At 41.8% G+C, this 23,704-nt stretch overlaps 1 protein-coding gene across 2 annotated transcripts in view; it reads right to left on the reverse strand.

The window, feature by feature from the left end:
• LOC139550743 (sickle tail protein homolog) overlaps positions 1–22,233 on the reverse strand; it is an 80,279-nt gene extending 58,046 nt beyond the window's left edge. Inside the window, exons 1-2 of one of the 2 annotated variants that reach the window (XM_071361858.1) lie at positions 21,705–22,233; positions 735–1,021 (exon numbers count right to left, since the gene is read on the reverse strand). In XM_071361858.1, the coding sequence (XP_071217959.1) occupies positions 735–1,021; positions 21,705–21,927 (510 nt within the window). In that variant the 5' untranslated portion in view covers positions 21,928–22,233. Of the gene's footprint in view, positions 1–55; positions 209–734; positions 1,022–21,704 lie in introns of those variants that run through there. The other variant, XM_071361859.1, reaches the window with a different exon arrangement.
• Positions 22,234–23,704: the final 1,471 nt, after the last annotated feature.

A 23,704-nucleotide genomic window follows, 5' to 3' on the forward strand; every position in this document is an offset into this window, starting at 1 on the left:
TGCACAACTGGAGGTAAAGTAGTCTAATGTAGGCCTACTTTCAACGATAGTTTACCTGAACGTAGCCTAAATATCAAAGCCTCAATCCGAGGGTGAGCGCGCGTTGCATGTGTCCTACTCAATTCGCAATGACTGCAACAAGACGGCGTTCGCTTGTAAAATGAGCTTTCCTCGATGTGACAGGTGTGGCCATGGAAACGATCTCCACCTAGCCCAAATGCGGGTCTGGATTTACCTGTCTAACTTGTAGAACAGTCACAGTTTATTTTACCAAATGGCCACTTCTAGCATCAGCGCGCGCACGGCACCTCCCTCTGGCGAGGCGGCACCGCTATTTCAGGTAGGCTGGCCTTAACAGTAGGTATATACTGAAATTGTTCCATACTTTATTCTGTTTTACTGACAATTCTTATTGACATCTCTATTTCCATAATTTACATGAGGCTACACTCCAGGCCAGGCACACCTGACACCACACCATAGTTTCGAATTAATGTATTGCATGTATTGATGAAACACTATGTATTGAATTCATTTAAAAAAAAATAAGTTCTACATTCATTAAATTCTTCAATTCAAGGCATAGTGAGACAAATGTGTCATATGTGCTTTGATATCCTTATACAGTGGTTGATATACTCACACCAATACAATAACAACACAAGCCTACAGTGTATATCATACCATTATGCAGGGGAATCAGAACCAACCAATTAAAAAAGGGTTCTACTTACATGGTCTCTGAGGCGGTCCTGATGGCCCATGATGACAGCAGCATGGTGAGGATACCTCTGCTTCAGGTGCTCCAGGAACACCTCTTTCTTCCTCTCTACGTCAGCGTGCTGCATGGTCAGGGGGTCTCTGGCACTGCGGGGCCCTTGCCCTCCGATGGTGTACCTCCTGGGGACTGTGCTGGGGGAGTGTGGCTCAGAGTGGTGGTTCTGGTTCGCTACAGTCTGCTGCCTGTGTAAACGCTCTACATCCTCAGGTGATGAGTCTCTCTGGTTGTTGTTTCCTAACTCTATTAGTAAAACAGATATAAAAAGAGGTAATAATACAACAGATATAAAAGAGAATTATATATTACGTTATCGGGATTCAAACACACCAAAGACATTATGTTGTTATGAAGTAAAACACAACCACAACTCTTACATGAGGGTGTTAACTGTTTATCAGTTGAAGGCATTCAGTTGTACAACTGACTAGGTATCCCCCTTTCCTTTCCTTTCCTTGTTTATCATGACACGCAAACATCCAAAGACAAGACCATGCATGATGTGTACAACAGTATTTAATGTGATGAGTAATCATTGCTGTCTGTTTCATGAACCTTCAGAAAGGTGTTTTGCCTTTAAGAGTTTCATGGATGACAATCTGTGCTGCACTCATATTCCTAGCACACAATGACTACATCAAGCTTGTGACAATACAAAGTTGTTGGACAATACTTTTTTTGTATTATTTTTTAAAACTTTTATTTAACTAGGCAAGTCCGTTAACAAATTATTATTTTACAATGACGGCCTACCCCGGCCAAACCATCCTCTAACCCGGATGACGCTGGGCCAATTGTGCACCGTCCTATGGGACTCCCGATCACGGCCGGTTGTTATACAGCCCGGGATCGAACCAGGGTCTGTAGTGACACCTCGAGCACTGAAATACAGTGCCTTAGACCGCTGCGCCACTCGGGAGCAAATGGATGCATTTGCCGTTTGTTTTGGTTGTGTTTCAGATTATTTTGTGCCCAATAGAAATGAATGGTAAATCATTTGTCACTATTATTGTAAATAAGAATAGAATATGTTTCTAAACACTTCTATATTAATGTGGATGCTACCGTGATAACGGATAGTCCTGAATGAATCGTGAATAATGATGAGTGAGAAAGTTATAGAGGGTCAAAGATTATACCCCCAAGACATGCTATCCTCTCACCATCACCAATAACAGGGGAGGTTAGCATGTCTTGGGGGTATGATCTCTCACTCATTATTCACGATTCATTCAGGATTATCTGTAATCCTTGTCAATCATTTTGACCCCTACCCTTTTGAGAGAAAAAAATATTACTTGTTAAACAACATTTCTTTCTCTGAGCAATTGTAATAGTATAAAATACATTTTAAAAAGCTCAGTATTTGAATTATTTATTTTATACAGTAATTATTGCTAATGTTTATTAAGGGTGTCAATCATTTTAGGACCCCTCTGTATGTTACCTAAATTAACACCTACAACATGAACCCAGGGGGTGAACAACACACAACTCAAAAGATTTAAACAAACTGAAACAGGCATGTGCCTTACTTTTACTATGCTATAGATACAGCATAGAAATGTGGATCAAAAAAGCAAGAATCCGACCTTGTATGGCTTAAGAATGATAAGGCCACCATGGAGTTTGCTTTTGAAAAGGGTGGTATCGCCTAAGCATCTTGAATATGAAGGCTTAGAACCTCAAAGCAGGCAGACCAAATGAGAGAGAAGTTCTAATCCTCTGTATTCATTATATCTATCACAGTGCTGATTTAGTCTGGAGTCAGACTGTCTGTTGTCTTGTTGGGGGAGATGTAGGCCTACTTTATCTCTTGGACTTTCATCACACGATTGTGTGGTGGTATACGTGCCTACTGTATGAATACACAGTACAGAGCTTCATATTAGAACAAATGCGTAGATTTTCAAACACGTAGACACAATTATTATGATATTTAAAATGCTTTAAATGCTTTACTCAGAGCATGCACAAGCTGTGTTTACTTCATCTTGACTAATGACTGATGTCCACATTGTTGAGTAGCATTTTGCACAACTTCAGGCAAAGAATGATGCGACACATCTTGTTGACATTTTAAGTGGACCTAAAGGTATGCCTTTTCGGTTAAGCAGAAAATGACTTTTAGAATTATGCTGGAAGGGCGGTGTGTGTGTGTGTGTGTGTGGGGGGGGGGGGGGGGGGGTGTCACGAGAAACAAATGGCATCAACACAAAGCTGCAGTTTTGTAAGAACGCATCTGTTGTAGTATAATTACAAATCCCGTATAGGAAAGAATTCAATGCTGGGACAATGCGTCGTCATCAAGAGAAGTCTCTTATAGGTTATGTTCAACATAGATGTGCTTCCTGCTCAGAACAATGCCTATCCCACGAGGAAGCCATCCCACGTTGGGTTAAGGTTCTGCTGGAAAAACAGACTCCCATCTGCATGTGTTGTTTGTCTGGAAGATGATTGCTATCTCTTCAATCTAACAGGGGCAGGCCTAAAGCAGTAATCAGCCAAAGACTGGAGCAAGTCCCCTCACCTATTAAGCTTTTAAACAGAGTGGATACAAGCAGGACACCTCAGAGGATATCCTCAACCCCACACCTTGAATATACCAGGGAACTGTTATGAGACGTTTTCCACTTACGGCATGGAGGACAAATACACTGAACAAAAATATAAACACAACATGTAAAGTGTTGGTCCCAAGTTTCTTGAGCTGAAATAAAAGATCCCATAAATGTTCCATATGCACAAAAAGCGTATTTCTCTCAAATTTTGAGCACAAATTTGTTTACATCCCTGTTAGTGAGCATTTCTCCTTTGCCAAGATAATTCAGCCGCTTGACAGGTGTGGCATATCAAGAAACGTATTAAACAGTATGATCATTACACAGGTGCACCTTGTGCTGGGGGCAATAAAAGGCCACTCTAAAATGTGCAGTTCTGTCACACAACACAATGCCACAGATGTCTCAAGTTTTGAGGGAGCGAACAATTGGCATGCTGACTGCAGGAATGTCCACCAGAGCTGTTGCCAGAGAATTTAATGTTAATTTCTCTACCAGAAACAACCTCCAATGTCGTTTTAGAGAATTTGGTAGTACGTACAACCGGTCTCACATCCGCAGACCATGTGTATGGCGTTGTGTGGGGGCGAGCGGTTTGCTGATGTCAACGTTGTGAACAGAGTGCCCCATGGTGGCAGTGGGATTATGGTATGGGCAGGCATAAGCTACGGACAACAAACACAATTGCATTTTATCAATGGCAATTTGAATGTACAGAGTGACCGTGACAAGATCCTCCAAGCATGATAATACAAGGCTCCATGTCGCAAGGATCTGTACACAATTCCTGGAAGCTGAAAATGTCCCAGTTCTTCCATGACCTGCATACTCACCAGACATGTCACCCATTAAGCATGTTTGGGATGCTCTGGATAAACGTGTACGACAGTGTATTCCAGTTCACACCAATATCCAGCAACTTCGCACAGCCATTGAAGAGGAGTGGGACAACATTCCACAGGCCACAATCAACAGCCTGATCAACTCTATGTGATGGAAATGTGTCGCACTGCATGAGGCAAATGGTGGTCACAACAGATACTGACTGGTTTTCTGATCCACGCCCCTACTTTAAAAAAAAAAGAAGGTATTTGTGACCAACAGATACATATCTGGATTCCCAGTCATGTAAAATCCATAGATTAAGGCCTAATGAATTCATTTAAATTGACCAATTTCCTTATATGAAATGTAACTCCGTAAAATCTTGTTGTTGCATGTTGCGTTTATATTTTTGTTCAGTGTACATCAACAAAGGGTGTGACACACACTGAGGTCAAGGAAGGTCCTACTACAGTCCAGAGGAAGGCTGGACTTGTAGCCAGAATATAGCAAATTCAGGTCCTCTCTGTATCATATCCCAACCCATCCAGTTGGATATAAAATGAAGCAAATGTGTGAGTTTAAATCAGCAAGACTACCTCTGCTTTTATACTCCAGTTATAAAGGAAGAGAGCATGAGGCATGCTACCAGGAAACAAAGACAGAAAGAAGAGATTGTAGGCAGGTCAGAGACCCATGTATGAGTCTCAGTTGTAGTCAAGCTGGACTATTTATCTTCCTGGAATTAGGCAAGAGGAGCCGAGGGAGACAGGGAACTCATTCTGGCATGTGCAATGTGCTGTGAAGCCTCCTCAGGAGGGGGTGGGGATGGGCAGGCAGGCAGGGATGTACACAGCTGTTGAGAATTTCCCCAGTGCTTCAATCTTGGCTATGAAACATGTTTTTGTTGATTTATCTGAACCAGTTAAAGCGGCAGGACTATTTTGTTTTCTGTTGTATCATTTCAGTGCACAGTAGTTCCTTAACCTGAAATAGACTTTGGGTCAGGAGCTTATGATGAACTGTAGGTCTGGGTTACAAAGCAGAATTACATATGCCTAACTGTAGTGTCAGATTATATTCGGCTATGTGTAGACTTTCTGTATCATATTTTGTTTCTTCAACCAGCTGCACATCGAAGTAACATACAGTATAACATCATGTAAGCGAGACCTACAGTTCATCATAAGCTCCCGTGTAGGCATACTTGTCAGGAAATATGCTTAGTGTTGTAAGACTTCTCTGCATGTCAAAGTTTCAGACTAATTGATGAGCTTCCAAGGAATGCGCTTAATCCGACTATGTAATACAGTTTCTAAATACAGTAATACCGCTCGGGAACCTTGTCCTCCCTCTTGTCTTTTATCCTGCTTTAAATATTTAAGCTTAGCGTTCCCCACTTGACTGAGTGTTTAATTAAGCTAAAACTGGGTATTAGTTGGCTAATACGAGGAATATTATTAAAATGTCTCTCTTACTACAATCTCTGACTGCTGCTTTAGTTCAGGTTCAGTTTACTGGTGATTCCTCAATGACCCCTTGGATCATTATTCACTAACATGACAGTCACAGTATCCAAACGCATCCACCAGAGGAATACTGCAAAGACCACGGAGACAAAAATCAACAGATAAACATTTAGTCTTTACTTAGATTACATTATGCTATAGCCTTACCTCTTCTCCCTCTCCAGTGAGTATGCCGTATGTACTGATATTCCATTACTTTGTACGCTATTCCCTTAAACACTATGAATTCTGCATTGACAGTGCACAGTGTTCAGGTCTTTCTGTAGTGCAAGGTTATACGTGGAAAGTTATGGTCAAAACAAACGTGTGTGTGTGTGTGTGTGTTCCTGAGGAAGCTCCATTGTAAAGCTGTCCTCACTTTTTCCAAACACCCTGTTTTCCAGCCTATGAGTGCATGTTGGGAATACATGGCTTAACAAATTAATGAACAAATACATATCTTTACAACATAAGTTCCAGATGGTCAAAGATTTAACATATGAACCTTTATAATACAAATTGACTGTCTAATTCTCTTTTTCATAATAATACAAAAAAGTTTGACATCATTAGTCTGTCCTCTGTGGTGATTTTAGCTTCATTTCCTCAACCTCTCCCACTGTTCCCTCTTCACACAGCTGGACTCTGAGGTCAAGGTCACAGTCATGGTCAAACTGGAAACCCCACCAATAGTTTCCTTCATAAAAACTGTGAAAATAACTACTATTTGGGTCTATTGTTCAAATCAGCATTTATTTTCTATCAGAAGTGATCCTGCAAACCAAGGCCATGCAAACAAGCATAGGAAAATTGACTAATTCCACAGCGAAGAGTAATGTTTTGTTGTTGTACTTAAATTCATCAGGCTTTGACGTTAGATGTTAGTAAGCGGACTAAAATGTGTCACATTTAGTATTTGAGCTTCCATAAGAACAGAACAAAAATATAATTTTCTCTCAATACAGTTTGAACTCCATGCATTCAATTTTCACTGTTGGGTAAACCTAAGTAACCTACCGTTGGGCATCGTTAATATTGTACATGGAGAAAAGCCCTGAAACTGTAGTTTCAGATAATTTCATACAAGTAATGCTTGTCCTACTGGAAGGTTCTCCCATCTCCACAGAGGAACTCTGGAACTCTGTCAGAGTGACCATCGGGTTCTTGGTCACCTCCCTGACCAAGGCCCTTCTCCCCCGATTGCTCAGTTTGGCCGGGCGGCCAGCTCTAGGAAGAGTCTTGGCGGTTCCAAACTTCTTCCATTTAAGAATGATGGAGGCCACTGTGTTCTTGGCGACCTTCAATGGTACCCTTCCTCAGATCTGTGCCACGACACAATCCTGTCTCAGAGCTCTATGGGCAATTCCTTCGACCTCATGGCTTGGTTTTTGCTCTGACATGCACTGTCAACTGTGGCCCCTTATATAGACAGGTGTGTGCCTTTCCAAATCATGTCCAATCAATTGCATTTACCACAGGTAGACTCCAGTCAAGTTGGAGAAACATCTCAAGGATGATCAATGGAAACCGGATGCACCTGAGCTCAATTTCGAGTCTCATAGCAAAGGATCTGAATACTTATGTAAATAAGGTATTTTGTTTTTTATTTGTCGTAAATGGGGGCTTGTGTGTAGATTGTTGAGGGAAAAAAAGATTTAATACATTTTAGAATAAGGCTGTAACGTAACAAAATGTGGAAAAAGTCAACGGGTCTGAATATTTTCCGAATGCACTGTAAGGGTACACTGTATTAGGCTTTTAAATAGCTCAAATTAATATTATCACATCATTATGATGATTGGAAATGTAGCCTACATGTTCATAAAGAATATTTCATTTTCCTATATCAGAACATTTGACATTTAGTCTAATATGGCAGCTATACAGTTATGTTTTTTGCCCCCCCTCCAAAGAACTGCCAATTTTTATTCAGCAGTTGAATTAATTGTTGAATTAATTCAACATGAAAAGCCTGCCAAGTGGATGTGACACTTAAGGTCCACTGTGTGACAGTCCGCACAAGTGGATTGAAGAGTGGTGAGAGAGAGAGAGACAAAGAGAGTGAGAGAGAAAGAGAGACACAAGGGAAGCAGCAGATCGAGCCGAGGAGAGGAGAGGAAGCCTAGTCTCGCTCTCTCCTTTTGACAAAGCTGAGCTGATTGATCTAGTTCACTTCTGCCCCGAAGGTGGATCTCTGATCTGCCATGCTGCATTGGTTCACTGACTACACTACACAGCCAGCCAGCGAAGGCTTCAGCTTCAACTACATATCACTTTGCACAATGCTGGAAAATGTCATTATGGTTATGAGGAAGATATTTTTCCGGATGGGTTTTTGTGTCCTTATCGCAGAGTAGAGATAACGAGAGGACAACCATGACAATTCAAAGAATTGCATCTGAATGCTGCGAATAAAAAAGTTAAGGGTGATGGCACCCTCTACTGGTGGGTCAGATCTTTACCGATTTTGTAAAAGTAACTCTCAATGTCTTTATCATTGATTAGCATGTCATATTCCAGGACAGAAACGCAATGAACACTTCACTCACAAACATATGGACTTCCAAACCAAATACAATACCCTATAATGTCAAAGTGAAATGATGTTTTTAGACATTTTTACAAATTCATTAAAAATGAAAAGCTGAAATGTCTTGAGTCAATAAGTATTCAACCACTTTGTTATGGCAAGCCTAAATAAGTTCAGGAGTAACAATTTGCTTAACAAGTCACATAATAAGTTGCATGGACTCACTCTGTGTGCAATAATAGTGTTTAACATGATTTTTGAATGACTACCTCATCTCTGTACCCTACACACACAATTATATGTAAGGTCCCTCAGTCGAGCAGTGAATTTCAAACACAGATTCAACCACAAAGACCAGGGAGGTTTTCCAATGCCTTGCAAAGAAGGGCACCCATTGGTAGATGGGTAAAAATGCAAAAAAGCAGAGGTTGAATATCCATCCCTTTGAGCATGGTGAAGTTATTCATTACACTTTGGATGGTGTATCAATACACCAAGTCACTACAAGGATATAGGCGTCCTTCCTAACTCAGTTGCTGGAAAGGAAAGAAACCGCTCAGGGATTTCACCATGAGGCCAATGCTGACTTTAAAACAGAGTTTAATGGCTGTGATAGGAGAAAACTGAGGATGGATCCACAACATCGTAGTTACTCCACATTACTAACCTAAATGGCAGAATGAAAATAAGGAATCCTGTACAGAGTAAAAATATTCCAAAACATACATTAACTTTATGTCCTGAATATAAAGCATTATGTTTGGGGCAAATCCAACTCAACACATTACTGAGTGCCACTCTTCATATTTTCAAGCATGGTGGTGGTTGCATCATATTATGGGTATGCTTGTCATCAGCAAAGACTAGGGAGTTTTTTTTAGGATTAAAAGAAATAGAATAGAGCTAAGCACAGGCAAAATCCTAGAGGAAAACCAAGTCCAGTCTGCTTGCCAAAAGACCCTGGGTGTAACGATGTACGCTGAAAGTCGGAAGCAAGTCCAGGGAGTGATAACATTTAATTAATAAATTAACAGAACAAGAAATACGAACAGCGCACCGACATGAAACAGGAACAATGACGACTGGAGAAGAAACCAAAGGGAGTGACATATAAAGGGCAGGTAATCAAGGAGGTGATGGAGTCCAGGTGAGTGTCATTATGTGCCTAACGCTGGTGACAGGTGTGCGACCTAATGAGCAGCCTGGTGACCTAGAGGCCGGAGCACACGTGACACTGGGAGATAAATTCACCTTTCAGCAGGACAAACAAACCTAAAACACAAGGCCAGATATACACTGCCGTTGCTTACCAAGACGACATTGAATGTTCCTGAGTGGCCTAGCTACAGTTTTGACTTAAAACGGCTTTAAAATCTATGGCAAGACTTGAAAATGTCTGTCTAGCAATGAATATAACAAATTCACAGCTGTAATCAGTTCATGCTGCAAGAGCTCTGATTGGTTGGAGGAAGTCCTCCGGAAGTTGTCATAATTACTGTGTAAGTCTATGGAAGGGGGTGAGAAACATGAGCCTCCTAGATTTTGAATTGAAGTCAATGTACCCAGAGGAGGACGGAAGCTAGCTGTCCTCTGGCTACACCATGGTGCTACCCTACAGAGTGCTGTTGAGGCTACTGTAGGACTTCATTGTAAAAGTGTATTTTAATAAATTATTTGGTAATGTGAATATATTTAGTATAGTTTTATCTAAAAATGATAACTTTTTTAAATATTTCACTATTTGTATTTTTATGAAATTCACTGAGGAGGATGGTCCTCCCCTGAGGAGCCGCCACTGATGTATGTGTGTGTGGATGTGTGGATGTCTGTGTGGGTATGTGCGTGAGTACATGTGTACTAAGGTGCGGAGAGTCAGTGCAGGTGGTCAGTTCAGTTCAAGTGTTCAGAAGTCTGATTGGTTTGTAGATAGAAACGGTCTCTGAGCCTGTTGGTATTAAACCTCATGTTCCAATACCGTCTCCCTGACGCTAAGGGAGTGAACAGCTTGTAGCTGGGGTGTGTAAGGTCTTTGATGATGCTGCTGGGACTTCCTCAGGCACCGTTTCAAGTAGAAGTCCTGGATTGGTGTTAACACGGCCCCAGTGATGTACTGGGCCGTCTTCACCACCGGCTTTAGGGCCTTGCGGTCGTGGACAGAGCAGTTCCCGTACCAGGCTGTGATGCAACCGGTCAGGATGCTCTCGATGGTGCAGCGGTAGTATTGAGAGGACCCGAGGTGGCATGTTTTTTCAGCCGCCTTAGGAAGTAGAGGCGCTGTTGTTGTTGGTCCGTGTCAAGGCCTTGGTGATGTAGATGCGGAGGAACTTAAAACTGCTGACTCTCACTTCCGCAGTTCTGTTGATGTGGACATATTCCCTACGCTTCCTGAAGTCAACAATCAATTCCTTTGTTTAGCTGACGTTGAGGGAGAGGTTGTTGTCCTGGCACTACAATGCCAGTTCACCTCCTCCCTATAGGAGAGCTACGCAGTCGTGGATGAACAGGGAGTACAGCAGAGGGCTGAGAACACACCCCTGGGGTGCTTCTGTGTTAAGAGGTGTGTATGAGGTGTTGTTGCCAATCCTTTCAGCCTGTGGTATGCTTGTCAGGAAGTCCAGTATCCAGTTGCAGAGGGTAGTGTCTAGACCCAGGGCACTGAGCTTGGTGGCGAACTTGGAGGGAACAATGGTGTTGAATGCTGAACTGTAGTCAATGAACAGCATTTTCATGTAGGTGTTCCTCCTGTCCAGATGGGTTAGGGCCATGTAAATAGTGATGGCCTCTCCCATGGATCTGTTGGAGCGGTAGGGAAATTGTAGTCGGTCCAGTGTGCCTGGCATGCTGGCCTTGATGTGGGCTGTGACCAGCCTCTCGAAGCACTTTGTGATGACAGGGGTGAGTACGACGGGCCTATAGTCATTTGGGCATGTCACCTTGCTTTTCTTGGGCACTGGGACGATGGTGGTCTCCTTGAAGCAAGTTGGGATTACAGCCTGGGACAGGGACAGGTTGAAGATGTCCAATTAGACGCCCGCCAGCTGGTCAGTGCACACTCTGACGACGCGGTCAAGAATGCCATCTGGGCCGGCGGCTTTGTGAGTATTCACTCTTTTGAGATTTCAGCCTCGGAGAGCGAAAGCACCTGGTAGTCCGGAGCACCGAGAGCTATCCTGGATGGCTCAGTAGTCTGTCTCGAAGCGAGCATAGAATATGTTAAGTTCATCTGGTAGGGAGGCTTTGGTGGGTAACACATTGAGTTGTCTTTTTGCATCCCTAATGGATTTGTGGAGCTCGTACCTGCTTGCCTTGTACATGTCGCGTGCCACTGAGTCATCTGGGCTCATTCTGCTGACATAGAATGCTGCAGTACAGGCTCTGGGGTTGGGTTAAATGCGGAAGACACATTTTGGTTGAATGCATTCAGTTGTGTAACTGACTAGGTATCCCCTTTCCCCTTTCCCAGCATGGTACAGATTTCTCCATTCATCCAGGGTTTTTGGTTGGGGTATATCCGGATTGTTATTGTGGGTACAACATCATCAACACATTTCCTAATGAAGCCTATGAAATGGCGATGTACAGTACATTCAGTGTCCAGTTTATTAGGTACACCACCCCGTTCACGAAAATGGTTCTCTCCTACCGACAGTGGGTCATGTGACTGTGGGTTGCTATAAAAAAAAAAACAGGTAGACAGGCATTGAGGCATTCAGGAACTGTTTGATTGAAAGTTAGAATGGGCAAAACGAGTGACCTAATTGGCTTTGAGCGTGATATGATTGTCGGTGCCAGGCGCGCCTGTTCCAGTATATCAGATACGGCGGGCCTCCTGGTATTTTCACAAACAACAGTGTCTAGGATTTACAGAGAAATGTGCAACAAACAGAAAACCTCCAGTCAGTGGCAGTCCTGTAGCCGAAAACAGCTTGTTGATGAGAGGTCAAAGGAGAATGGCAAGAATCATGCAAGCTAACAGGCGGAACACAAACAGGCAAATACTGGTGCAGTACAACAGTGGTGTGCAGAACAGCACAACTTGTCGGTTCTTGTCACGGATGGGCTATTGCAGCAGACGACCACACTGGGCTCCACTCCTATCAGCTAAAAACAAGAAGAGGCTCCAGTGGGCACGCGATCACCAACACTGGACAATTGAGGAGTGGAAAAACATTGCCTGGTCCGACGAATCCCGGTTCCTGTTGCGTCATGCTGATAGAAGAGTCAGGATTTGGCATAAACAGCATGAGTCCATGGCCTCATCCTGCCTGGTGTCAACGGTACAGGCGGGTGGTGGTGGTGGTGGTGTAATGGTGTGGTGAATGTTTTTCTGGCACACGTTAGGTCCCTTGTTTCCACCCCCCAATAATTCAGGCTGTTCTGGAGGCAAAGGGGATCTGACCCGGCACTAGATGGGTGTACCTAATAAACTGGCCACTGTTTGTATATTCCTTAATGTAGGAACTATCTTCCTTTATGTGCAATCAGTGAAAGTATTACCATGTTTATCTCTCAATACCACAAGGATGACACAAGTTAAGTTTAGTCTAGTGCTGTAGGTTGGCTATCTTTGAATGCAGCAAGTAATCATTCTTAGTCATTACTTAATATAAATATTTATATACCAATAATGGGGTCAATATGACTAATGGTTTATGTTAAGATTTGTGAAATATTTTCAGCGTTATTTTCATGATATTTAACATTGTTCGTCTGCATAATTTAAATCTAACATTTGCATGAGACAAAGTCCACTTGATCAATAGTTTTTGCTCTAATATCCTATGGTGTGACTGGTGCCAATGACAGTGCCACAAACTGGTCTGGTGCAGCCATCTAATGTTGCAGTGACTTTATATTCTCACAGCTTCTAAGGACATATACAATATGTTCACATACCAAATTTCATGGCCCCATGTCCATCGATTCAGTTCTTATTGCCCTGGTGAGATATGGTGCCATCTAGTGGTGTAGTGTGCCCAACTTAGCATATGCGCTAACATGCATCTATTAGGTACTTTTTTCTCAAAACCATTAAATACTGATGTAATGAGTCTAAATACAACATCTGGAGTGAATCTGATGTATGGTTCATGAGGAGAAGATGATTGCAGAGGATTTTGAGCATTAAAGTTACATATACAAAGAATGAGTTGTTAAGTTTCCTTGGTTTTTGAGATATCAATTCCAAATTCAGTGTGGTTCATCTTAGGGACGTCCATGATATCAATGACAAGTTTGATAGGCCACTGTGGAGTCGATTTACAGTGGTTTAAATGGACATGTAAAATCAGACATGTACCATGGGCCTACATTCCCCAAAAATTGTAATTTGGTCTTGTGTTTCATGAGAAGAAGATGTTGGAAGTATTTCTTAGCATATTAGGTTACAGTGCCTTCAGAAAGTTTACTTATTTATTAAAAATGAAATACAGAAATATCTAATTTACGTACACTATATATACAAAACTATGTGGACACCCCTTGAAATTAGTGGATTCCGTTATTTCAGACACACCCATTGCTGACAGGTGTATAAAATCGACCACACAGCCATGCAATCTCCATAGACAAACATTGGCAGTAGAATGGCCTTACTGAAGAGCTCAGTGATTTTCAATGTGTCACCGTCATAGGATTCCACCTTCCCAACAAGTCAGTTTGTTAAATGTCTGCCGTGCTAGAGCTGTCCTGGTCAACTGTAAGTGCTGTTATTGTGAAGTGGAACATCTAGGAGCAACAACGGCTCAGCCACGAAGTGGTAGGCCACACAAGCTCACAGAACGGGACTGCCGAGTGCTGAAGTGCGTAAAAATAGTCTGTCCTCGGTTGCAACACTCACTACTGGGTTCCAAACTGCCTATGGAAGCAACGTCAGCAAAATAACTGTTTTTTCGGGAGCTTCATGAAGTGGGTTTCCATGGCTGAGCAGCCACACATAAGCCTAAGATCACCATGCACAATACCAAGCATCGGCTGGAGTGGTGTAAAGCTCGCCACCATTGGACTCTGGAGCAGTGGAAACGGGTTCTCTGGAATAATGAATCCCGCTTCACCATCTGGTAGTGCGACGGACGCATCTGGGTTTGGCAGACGCCAGTAGAACGCTACCTGCCTGAATGGAATAATGGTCTGGGGATGTTTTTCATGGTTCAGGTTAGGCCCTTTACATGCTGACCAGACTGGACACGTCGCGTGCACGAGCGTTGCAAAATAAATTTAGAAATCCATGTTATTCAATTATTGCGTACGCGCCAACGAGCGTCTGCGTTGCCAAGGGCTAAAATAGAAGTCATTCCTATTTCTGACGCAGATCGCGCTGCAAGTCCTGCCTCTCCCTTCTCATTAGTTTATAGAAGCAGGTACCCACGTGCCATCTCCTCATTGGTTATACCCACGTGGGTGATTGAAAGACTAAATGTTTTGCCGGTTGTCGTGGTAATACTATGAAAGTTTAGATGCCAATCACCATATAAGTTCAAAGATGAAAAAGCCTGGAAGGAGGAGAGATGACTAGAAACGATTCGGTTGGCCGTTTTATGTGTGGATTAATTGTCGTAGTAGAGGACCTTGTGCATTTCAGGTAAAATAACTCAATGTTTATATCCCAGGACAAATTAGCTAGCAACAGCAAGCTAGCTAAATAGGAGAAATTAGCTAGAAAGTGCAAGCTAACTAGCTAAATTACCATACATGTTTAATGCTTTTCGACCTGTCCCCAAATTAATGTAATTGGTTCAGAGTTTGTTTTGATATTTTAACCTGCGTGTCATGATCGCGTTTGGTGTAGGGGGACAAAATAAATGTATGCACGATAGCGCATGCGCATAGCCGGTTTGGGTTCTGTGTTAGAATGTAAAAGTCATTGAGTGGCACAGCCAAAGCCCAGATTTAAATTCCATTGAAAATCTGTGGAAAGACTTGAAGATTGCTGTTCACCTCCGCTAACTACCTAATTTAACAGAGCTTGAGAAAATCTGCAAGGAAGAATGGGAAAAAAATCCCCAAATCCAGATGTGCAAAGCTGATACAGACATACCCAAGACGACTCAAAGCTGTAATTGCCGCCAAAGGTGCTTCTACAACGTATTGACTCAGGGGTGTGAATACTTATGTAAACGAGACATTTCTGTATTTCATTTTCAATACATTTGCAAACATTTCTAAAAACATGTTTTCACTTTGTCATTATGGGGTATTGTGTGTAGATGGGTGAGAAATATTTTTAATCCATTTTGAATTCAGGCTGTAACTCAACAAAATGTGGAATAAGTCAAGGGGTATGAATACTTCCTGAAGACACTGTGCATCTACTGGTATAGTGTGGCCATCTTTGAATGCATCATCGTTATTTTCTAAAACTCTTTAAGGACTACTGTGATGAGTGCATAGAGCAAATTGGGAGTGAATCTGACTTTGTCTATGAGAAGATTTTTTGATTATTTTAAGCATTAGCGTTCCATAGTCAAAAAAGTTATGTTTCCTTTTTTATATCAATGCCAAACTTAACATGGTTCATCGTGGTAATGTCTTTGATGACGCAAAAAAAGTTTCAGTGTACAAAGGATTTAAATAAACACGTAAAATCTGATTTCCTGATTTATCAAAAACTCCGGCATCTCTTAATCAATCCCTTAGCTTTTCTCAAACTGCACTGAACAAAAATATAAACGCAACATCAAACAATTTAAAAGATTTTACTGAGTTACAGTTCATACAAGGAAATCAGTCAATTGAAATAAATTCATTATTCCCTAATCTATGGATTTCACATGACTGGGCAGGAGCGCTGCCATAGGCCTAATCATTTGTAATGTAATCATTTGGGAGCCAAGACCACACACTGGGGAGCCAGTCCCAGCCAATCGGAATTCGTTTTTCCCTTTATAACAGACAGAAAAAGTCTTGTGTTGTGAGGCCGGTTGGATGTACTGCCAAATTCTCTAAAACAACGTTGGAGGTGGCTTATGGTAGAGAAATTAACATTCAATTCTCTGGCAACATCTCTGGTAGACATTCCTGCAGTCAGCATGAAAATTGAACACTCCCTCATAACTTGAGACATCTGTGGCTTTGTATTGTGTGACAAAACTCCATATTTTAGAGTGGTCTTTTATTGTCCCCAGCACAAGGTGCACCTGTGTAATGATCATGCTGTTTAATCAACTTCTTGATATGCTACACCTGTCAGGTGGATGGATTATCTTGGCAAAGGAGAAATGCTCACTAACAGGGATGTAAACACATTTGTGCACAACATTTTTGCGAAAGAAGCTTTTTGTGCGTATGGAACATTTCTGTGATTTTTTATTTTAGCTCATGAGACATGGGACCAACACTTTACATGTTGCATTTATATTTTTGTTCAGTATAAGTTAGGAGGTAACATGGGTCTACATACCCAAATTTGGTGTTATTTGGACTTAAGGTTCATGAGAAGCTTTACAAAATGACCAGGTTGGAGGAAAATCTGTCCTAACAAAACTTATGGGTCCTTGAGGCAAATTTGTTCAGCATGAAGAAATACACCTACCTACAGTACAAAGTTTCAAGCCTCTAGGTCAAACGGGGTGACAGATATTTGGGTTTAAGTGAGACCGCATATAGGCCAATCGGTGCCATTCTTTTTGACCAAGTTACTCATGGCCTCTACATACAAAGTCAAATAACTCAAGTATAGATTGGTAATTAGAAAAAAAGTTACCAAGCTACAGTATACTTGAGTTATTTGATCAATTAAAAGCTGTGAACCCCTAATTATAGGGTATAAAGGCAGTCTGTTCTAGAGGAGGCAGACTACATATTGTTGATATTGTGAGACTTGAGTTGTTTTTTATCTGATGCACTTCACTGAGTCTGAAGGCTGGGACATTCAGCCTTGAAAATATGCTATGAAATAGTATGTGACAAGGTTTTATAAACCCGCATGAGCTAGAAAATGAATATCTTATGAGACCGTTTTGAAAGATGAGTCCTGGGAGAGCAAAGCAATACCGTAGTAATATTTTACTCTTCCTTTCTGTCTGCTCACAAGGTTACTTCCCCATCCTTTTAAGACCCCTCATTCACTAGTTATGCATCCCTTTTCCTATGTAGTGCACCAAGGGATCTGGTCAAAAGTAGTGCTCTGTGTAGGGAATTAGGGTGCCATTTGGAAAGAGCCTAGCTCTATCAACTCATACAGCCCTACTGATCACTGACTTTAACACAAGTTATCCCAAGGATTTCCCCTCCCCCTTTTTACACTCCTGAAGGATGTTGGCATGTCTGTTAAGTGAATTTTCACTTATCTTTCAATTATCTAGATAGCCCAACAATGTAATCAAAAACCTATTCCCGTATCCATCTCATGTAAAGACATGGGGAGGTACGCCACACCCACTTTAAATCAAAACCTGTGTTCAATGTAATTTACTTAATTGACCCTTCAGTCAGTTTTCAAAGATGTTGAGAGGGTGGAATTGATGTGCTGCCTGAAATAGCCTATAGCCTACTATATACAGTATAACACTGTTGGCATACTGTAGCAATAAAACACCTAATAAACACAGACTTTCACAATAATCGATGCCTCACATGACATCAACCTGTTGCTTGGTTCAGGGTAGCATTTTATAAATTGCATAGAAGTCTGAACTGATCCTTTACTGTTTAATACATGCCCTATTATGCTCATTATCAGCTGTTATTAACTTTGCCAACCACAGTTTCCAAATACATTTTCTTTATTGGTAATTTGGCATGCTATCACAAAGACTAGTTAAATAAATTTGAATTACAACAGTTTCAGTAACCTCGTGTGAACTTGACCAAACATGGCTTTAGGGTATGCTCTAATCAGTTTATACAGAATGTGCTTACTTCTTCTCTCCCTAGCTTGTTCATCCTTGTTGCATGACTTAGATCTCACATTATGCCCCCAGCACTAGTATGCGGGGGAGTGTTTTTAATAACTGTCTTGGTGGGGGCTGTCAAGCATGTGGTGTGCAACAAAACGTTACAACAATAAAAGCATGGAACATGAACGTCCTTACATACTTACTGTAACAGGTTATGGACACCAAGAGAGAGGGACATCCAGAATTTGTATTACATTTTTTTGTAGCCTGGGTGGCTCCATTAGCTATAATAACATACAGCTACAGGCTGTATGTACGCTCCTCTATTGGCCTGTGAATCTACCAGAGGGAAGAAAAACAAACGCCAATGAAAACTTTCATTTTAAAGGGTTCTTTTAAAGTAAATATCTGCAGGGTAGCTGGGTAGTTACTGTAAGTCAATCTGAGTCAATCATAAACTTGGAAGAGAAGTGGCACAGTTCTAGTTATAAGGAGTAATTTGGAGAATTAGGGATGGTTTTCCGAATGGGAGAGCAGGAATTTCTATTGTTTATGAGAACACTGGCCTCGATGATGTCATCTGTATGCATCTCATCCCGAGACTAAACCAAAGCCACAGAAATAGCCATGTCACGCCAGTATCACCTAAATCATTATTAACAAGGGAACAAAATGAAGTTAAATCAACTGAGCAGTTGTTTCAGATGTGTTGAGTTCATGAAAGCATGCATCACTGTTGTGGCTATAAAAAAGACACATGTCATTAGGGCTGTAGTGTAGAGGCTGTAGAGGTGGGGGTTGGGACGGACGGGACCAGGCAGACTTCCGTCTGATCTGAAATCACGCAGCTGTCAGAGCGAATCAGAATCAGGGTCTGCGAGCTAGGCTGCTGCCTGAGATGACACAAGGATTGCCATAATTAACAGATCACATGGGTTACGTAACTGAAAATGAAGTGACTTGGTCAAAATGAAAAAGGTCTGTTAGATCCAATAATACACAGATAAGGGTTTTTTAGGCAATAAAGGATACAATGTAATGAAAAAAAGTATAATTCACATCCTAAATCCATTTCTACTCCACATCATGACAAACAGTCTTCATGTTACAATTGACAGAGCACTTAGGTTAAATTTCACAAGAGGATTGTACATTTCAGTGGATAATTATTCTGATAATAATACCATCAGATTTGCCCATTAGTTTAATCTAGTGGATATTGATGTTTAAAAGTATGAACTTTAAAACCTGTCAACACTTGCTCAGAAACCCATCTCTATCTTTGGAAACAAGGTGTTGATAAAGACACCAGTATCTTTATCTAAAAAACAGGCATCCACTTTGAAGCTGAAACCTGAGAAAGCCTGTTGAGAACGGTCTTTGCTTTAACCCTATCAGCCCCAAGACTCCAGCAAAAAGTTGGCTTTTCATTTACCTGCGTGTTTCCCCCTTATATTTAGCCTCTCAATTAAGTGTTTTACAATTATTTTCAGGACAACCAGGGCTACAAGTAGAACAGATAACAATTTGACATAAACAGTTACATTCGTGACAAATGTCAATAAAAACTAAGGTCCGCCAAAGCAAAAACCTGATAACAATGAATTTATATGAATACTGTACGTACAGAAATGGTTTGCTCAATGGGAAATGAATATCTAACTACTCAGTGACAACTGTGTGGAGTTTGGAGTTTGTGACAGCAACTATGTGAGCTTATTACAGTATCATAGACACTACAGTATGTCCTGTGATTTCCTATGATCTTCTATGTAGAAGAACCCCTTACCTTCTAACGACTCTTGTGTAGCTTGTGAGAGTCAGAGAAAAACGTGTTCGTGGGAGTCTCAGCTTTTCATAGATTGCTTTTAATAGTTTGTAGCTCAAATCCTTTGGACTCTACAGACGATTTTGTAAAAAGACCTGTCCCCGCGGCTCCTTCGGGATCTGTCCTTGTCTCACAAACACCGCTGTTGCTCAGCCACCGTTAATCACACAGGCTAATGGTTGGTATCTACGGATGCGGAAAATAATATACGAAAACAATGGTACAACCCAGACTGTAGCTTTAACAGACAATGTATAAAAGGGGTTAGAAGGCACAAAACTCATCAGGTTAATACTACAGTTTTGGGTGATCTTGCAGCTTAGATATTGAGATATGCACTGATAATTACCACCAGACTGTGTCCAGTGGCAGGCATTGTGATGCGCCAAAAGATTTAGATCAAAAGAAAACAGTGTAATTATTATTTGACAAAAAATATAGAGCAACTGGCAGCAACATGCTGAATTGTGAGTAGCTACAACTTACATTTGAATATTAGAATTGACAATACTAACTAAAACACAATAAACAACAGATGTAGACAATGAAAGATGAGATCATCATCAACTGTTAAGCAGGCGAACCATGGCTGGGAGGGCCCTCATGATGAATCATTCACACACTAAAACTCAACAGGTTATTTACTCCCAACTAAATTGCAAAACTACTACCACTCACGATAGAAGACCAGGTTCAATACTATTCTATTTTAAGTCTACTTTATGTAACTTGCATGTGACAGCAAGTGTGAGAGGATTTTAAGCCGAGGGCTCAGTGTGAGAAATACAGTTTGTCACAATGTATGGAGAAAGGGAAGACATTTCAAAAATAGGCTGGTTAAAGGGTAGTTTAGCAGAACAGTCTTGTATCATGTCCTGAGAGGAGAGCAGAGGATTAGTGTTCAGATCTTTCTCCGAATACATGGTGTTAAGCCTGCCACTGGCAGCAACTGACGATAGATAGACAGCCACAGGAAATGTCATCTGTTAGTTATAGGCCATGTATCGCAGCCATTGTTCGTCAGCTCAAATTATATATTAAACCTAGAGGGAACCTGAGTTCACTCACAGCCTCATTTGTACCCTGGATAGTGTGAGAAATGTTTTTTTCTCTATGCGACTGATTCCAGCTGCAGAGTTGGCAAGGTTAAATTCAAAACGGTACAATTTGCAATCAGAGGGTCTGCAGCAGCAGTTACTTTTGAACCGGGACAGGAGATTAACCCAACTTTACTGAAAGAGAATGTGATGATAAGAGGGGGAATGTAACTAATCAGCACAATGAGAGCTAAAAGGGTTGACCCCAGGGCTTAATCCACTGGCTGCTGAGGGGGCCTAGGCAGAACAATGTGGCCAGACTCATGTGCTTCACCCAGGAATGCATTACAATACAAAATAGCCCTCTGACAGGGTGATCTAAGCCCTCCACATACTGTACAGTAATTGTGTATCTCTCTCTCTGTGTGTGTGTGTGTGTGTGTGTGTGTGTGTGTGTGTGTGTGTGTGTGTGTGTGTGTGTGTGTGTGTGTGTGTGTGTGTGTGTGTGTGTGTGTGTGTGTGTGTCGGCGTGTAGGTGAGGGCGATAGAGGGAGTGTGAGAGTGTTGGTGGGGTGATCATGACTGATGCACAGAGGCATGTACTGTTGGCTACAGTAGCACTGTACATAATCAGATTTCATTTGTGGTGTATTGACTTTGACACAATGTCATTGTCAATACAATATCCTATGGCTCATACAGTACATCATCAGAAAACAATGAGTTAGTAAATTACTACTAAAGTCTTGCAGTACAGTAGTAAGTGCCTTAGACTATAAGCTTAAAGACTTTGAGAGTTCCTACCTTTGGGTGTGATGGAGCTGGACTGTTGGTGTCCTTCCTCCAGGGGTGTCTGCTGGACAGGTTTGGGTCTCACTACATGTAGGTTCCCCTCACTCCCAGCCCTCATCAGCCTCTCCCCGACCCGCAGCATACAGGAGCGGTTACCCACCGGGCAATCCTTCCTCTGAGAGGGCTGCTTGGACCCTGCCGAAGGTCTGCCCAGCCTGGAAGACTTGGATGTCATCTTTCCACCGTCAACAAGAATTCCGGTCAGATACTCCAGGACGTCTTATATATCCCTCTAGCTGGCTCCTCTCACACACTTCTGTCAGTCTGTCAGTCCAGTTGGTAATCAAACTCTCAGTAGTCGGAGTGCCAAGCCTTGACCGGACACGGAGGATTAGCTGTCTGTCGCCTACAAGAAAAAAGTATCTTTAGACAAAGCCCAGCTCCTTAGTTAGATAGGACGTAGTTCATCAGCATGATTCCACATGTGCACTCTGCTGTGCTGTGCCTTGCAGTACAACGGTCTGTGAGTCTGCATTGGGAGAGTCAGAAGCCTCACAAGCTCTCTCTGTGTCGCTGTCCTATTGCTGTTTCTCTCTCTCTCTCTCTCTCCCTCTTATTGCTGTCCCTCTTTCTCTCTCTCCTATTGCTGTCCCTCTCCCTCTCTCTCTGTTAATCTCTTCACATGCTTATAGTAAATTATGCTTAGATGATCCCACACTGGTGACAAATTACCTCTAATCTAGTCGAACGGATGCCAGGGTAAAGGTAAAACCCTTCCTTAATATGAAGGTAATCTCAGCACGGAATGTTTAGCCTACACAGTATTAATGGCATAAGGTTGCAGAGAGCACAGATGATTACAGTTTAACAGTTGTCCTGCTTCTGCTGAGTAGGCATGGATGCCAGCGCATGCAGGCAGCTACAACCTCACTAAGTAGTGTGTAGTGAGCTCTGCTCTCTGATAGGCTGCCTCAGGGAAATCTGCTTGCTGGTTAGTAGAGAGTTCACATCAGAGACGACAGATATAGAGGTAAACTAACAGATAAGTTGTAATTTAAGACAATGGTAGGCTACATAGAGACAACAGGGAATTGGTTCATTGTTAGAATATAGCTGAATAATTTGTGTTTTTTTTGTGACAAAATCCAAACAGTTGATGTGGGTTTAGATGACAGGAGAGATTGGATGTGTTAGAACATGCCATGACAGAAAACAGTAACAACTCAAATACAAAATACAAATAAATATAATATATTACAAGTAAATAAAAAAGCTGGTTATATATCAAATATAACATCTTATTTGACAATAAAAGGTCAGATAAAACACCTTACTGTAGCATAGCGTGCACATGTCAAAATCCACCTGAATAACATGACATGAAAGCAATTATAGAAAATCAAACCCCATTAGAACCAACCAGACAAATCTGACAAATCTGGAAAAAAAACAGTAGAACCAACCAGACAAATCTGAAGAAAAAAAAACAGTAGAACTAACCAGACAAATCTGAAAAAAATACACCACGCGCAAGTGTCACACCCTGATCTGTTTCACCTGTCTTTGTGATTGGCTCCACCCACCTCCAGGTGTCACCTGTTTTCCCCATTAGTCCCCGGTGTTTTTATCCCTGTCTCTCTGTGCCAGTTAGTCTTGTTTTGCCAAGTCAACGAGCGTTTTTCCTAGCCCTCCTGGTTTTGACCCTTCCTGTCCTGATACCGTATCCACCTGCCTGACCACTCTGCCTGTTCTGACCTCGAGCCTGCCTATCGCCTTGTACTGTTTGGACTCAGACCTGATCACTGAACCCCTGCCTGGCCTGACCTCGAGCATGCCTATCGCCTGGTACTGTTTGGACTCTGACCTGGTTTATGAACTCTCGCCTGTCCCCAACCTGCCTTTTTGCCTGCCCCTTTTGTTATAATAAATATCAGAGCTCAACCATCTGCCTCCTGTGTCTGCATTTGGGTCTCGCCTTGTGCCCTTATAGCAAGAGACATAATGCAGATGTG

The sequence above is a fragment of the Salvelinus alpinus genome, chromosome 23 (genome assembly GCF_045679555.1).
Source record: "Salvelinus alpinus chromosome 23, SLU_Salpinus.1, whole genome shotgun sequence".
Taxonomy (NCBI): Eukaryota; Metazoa; Chordata; class Actinopteri; order Salmoniformes; family Salmonidae; genus Salvelinus; species Salvelinus alpinus.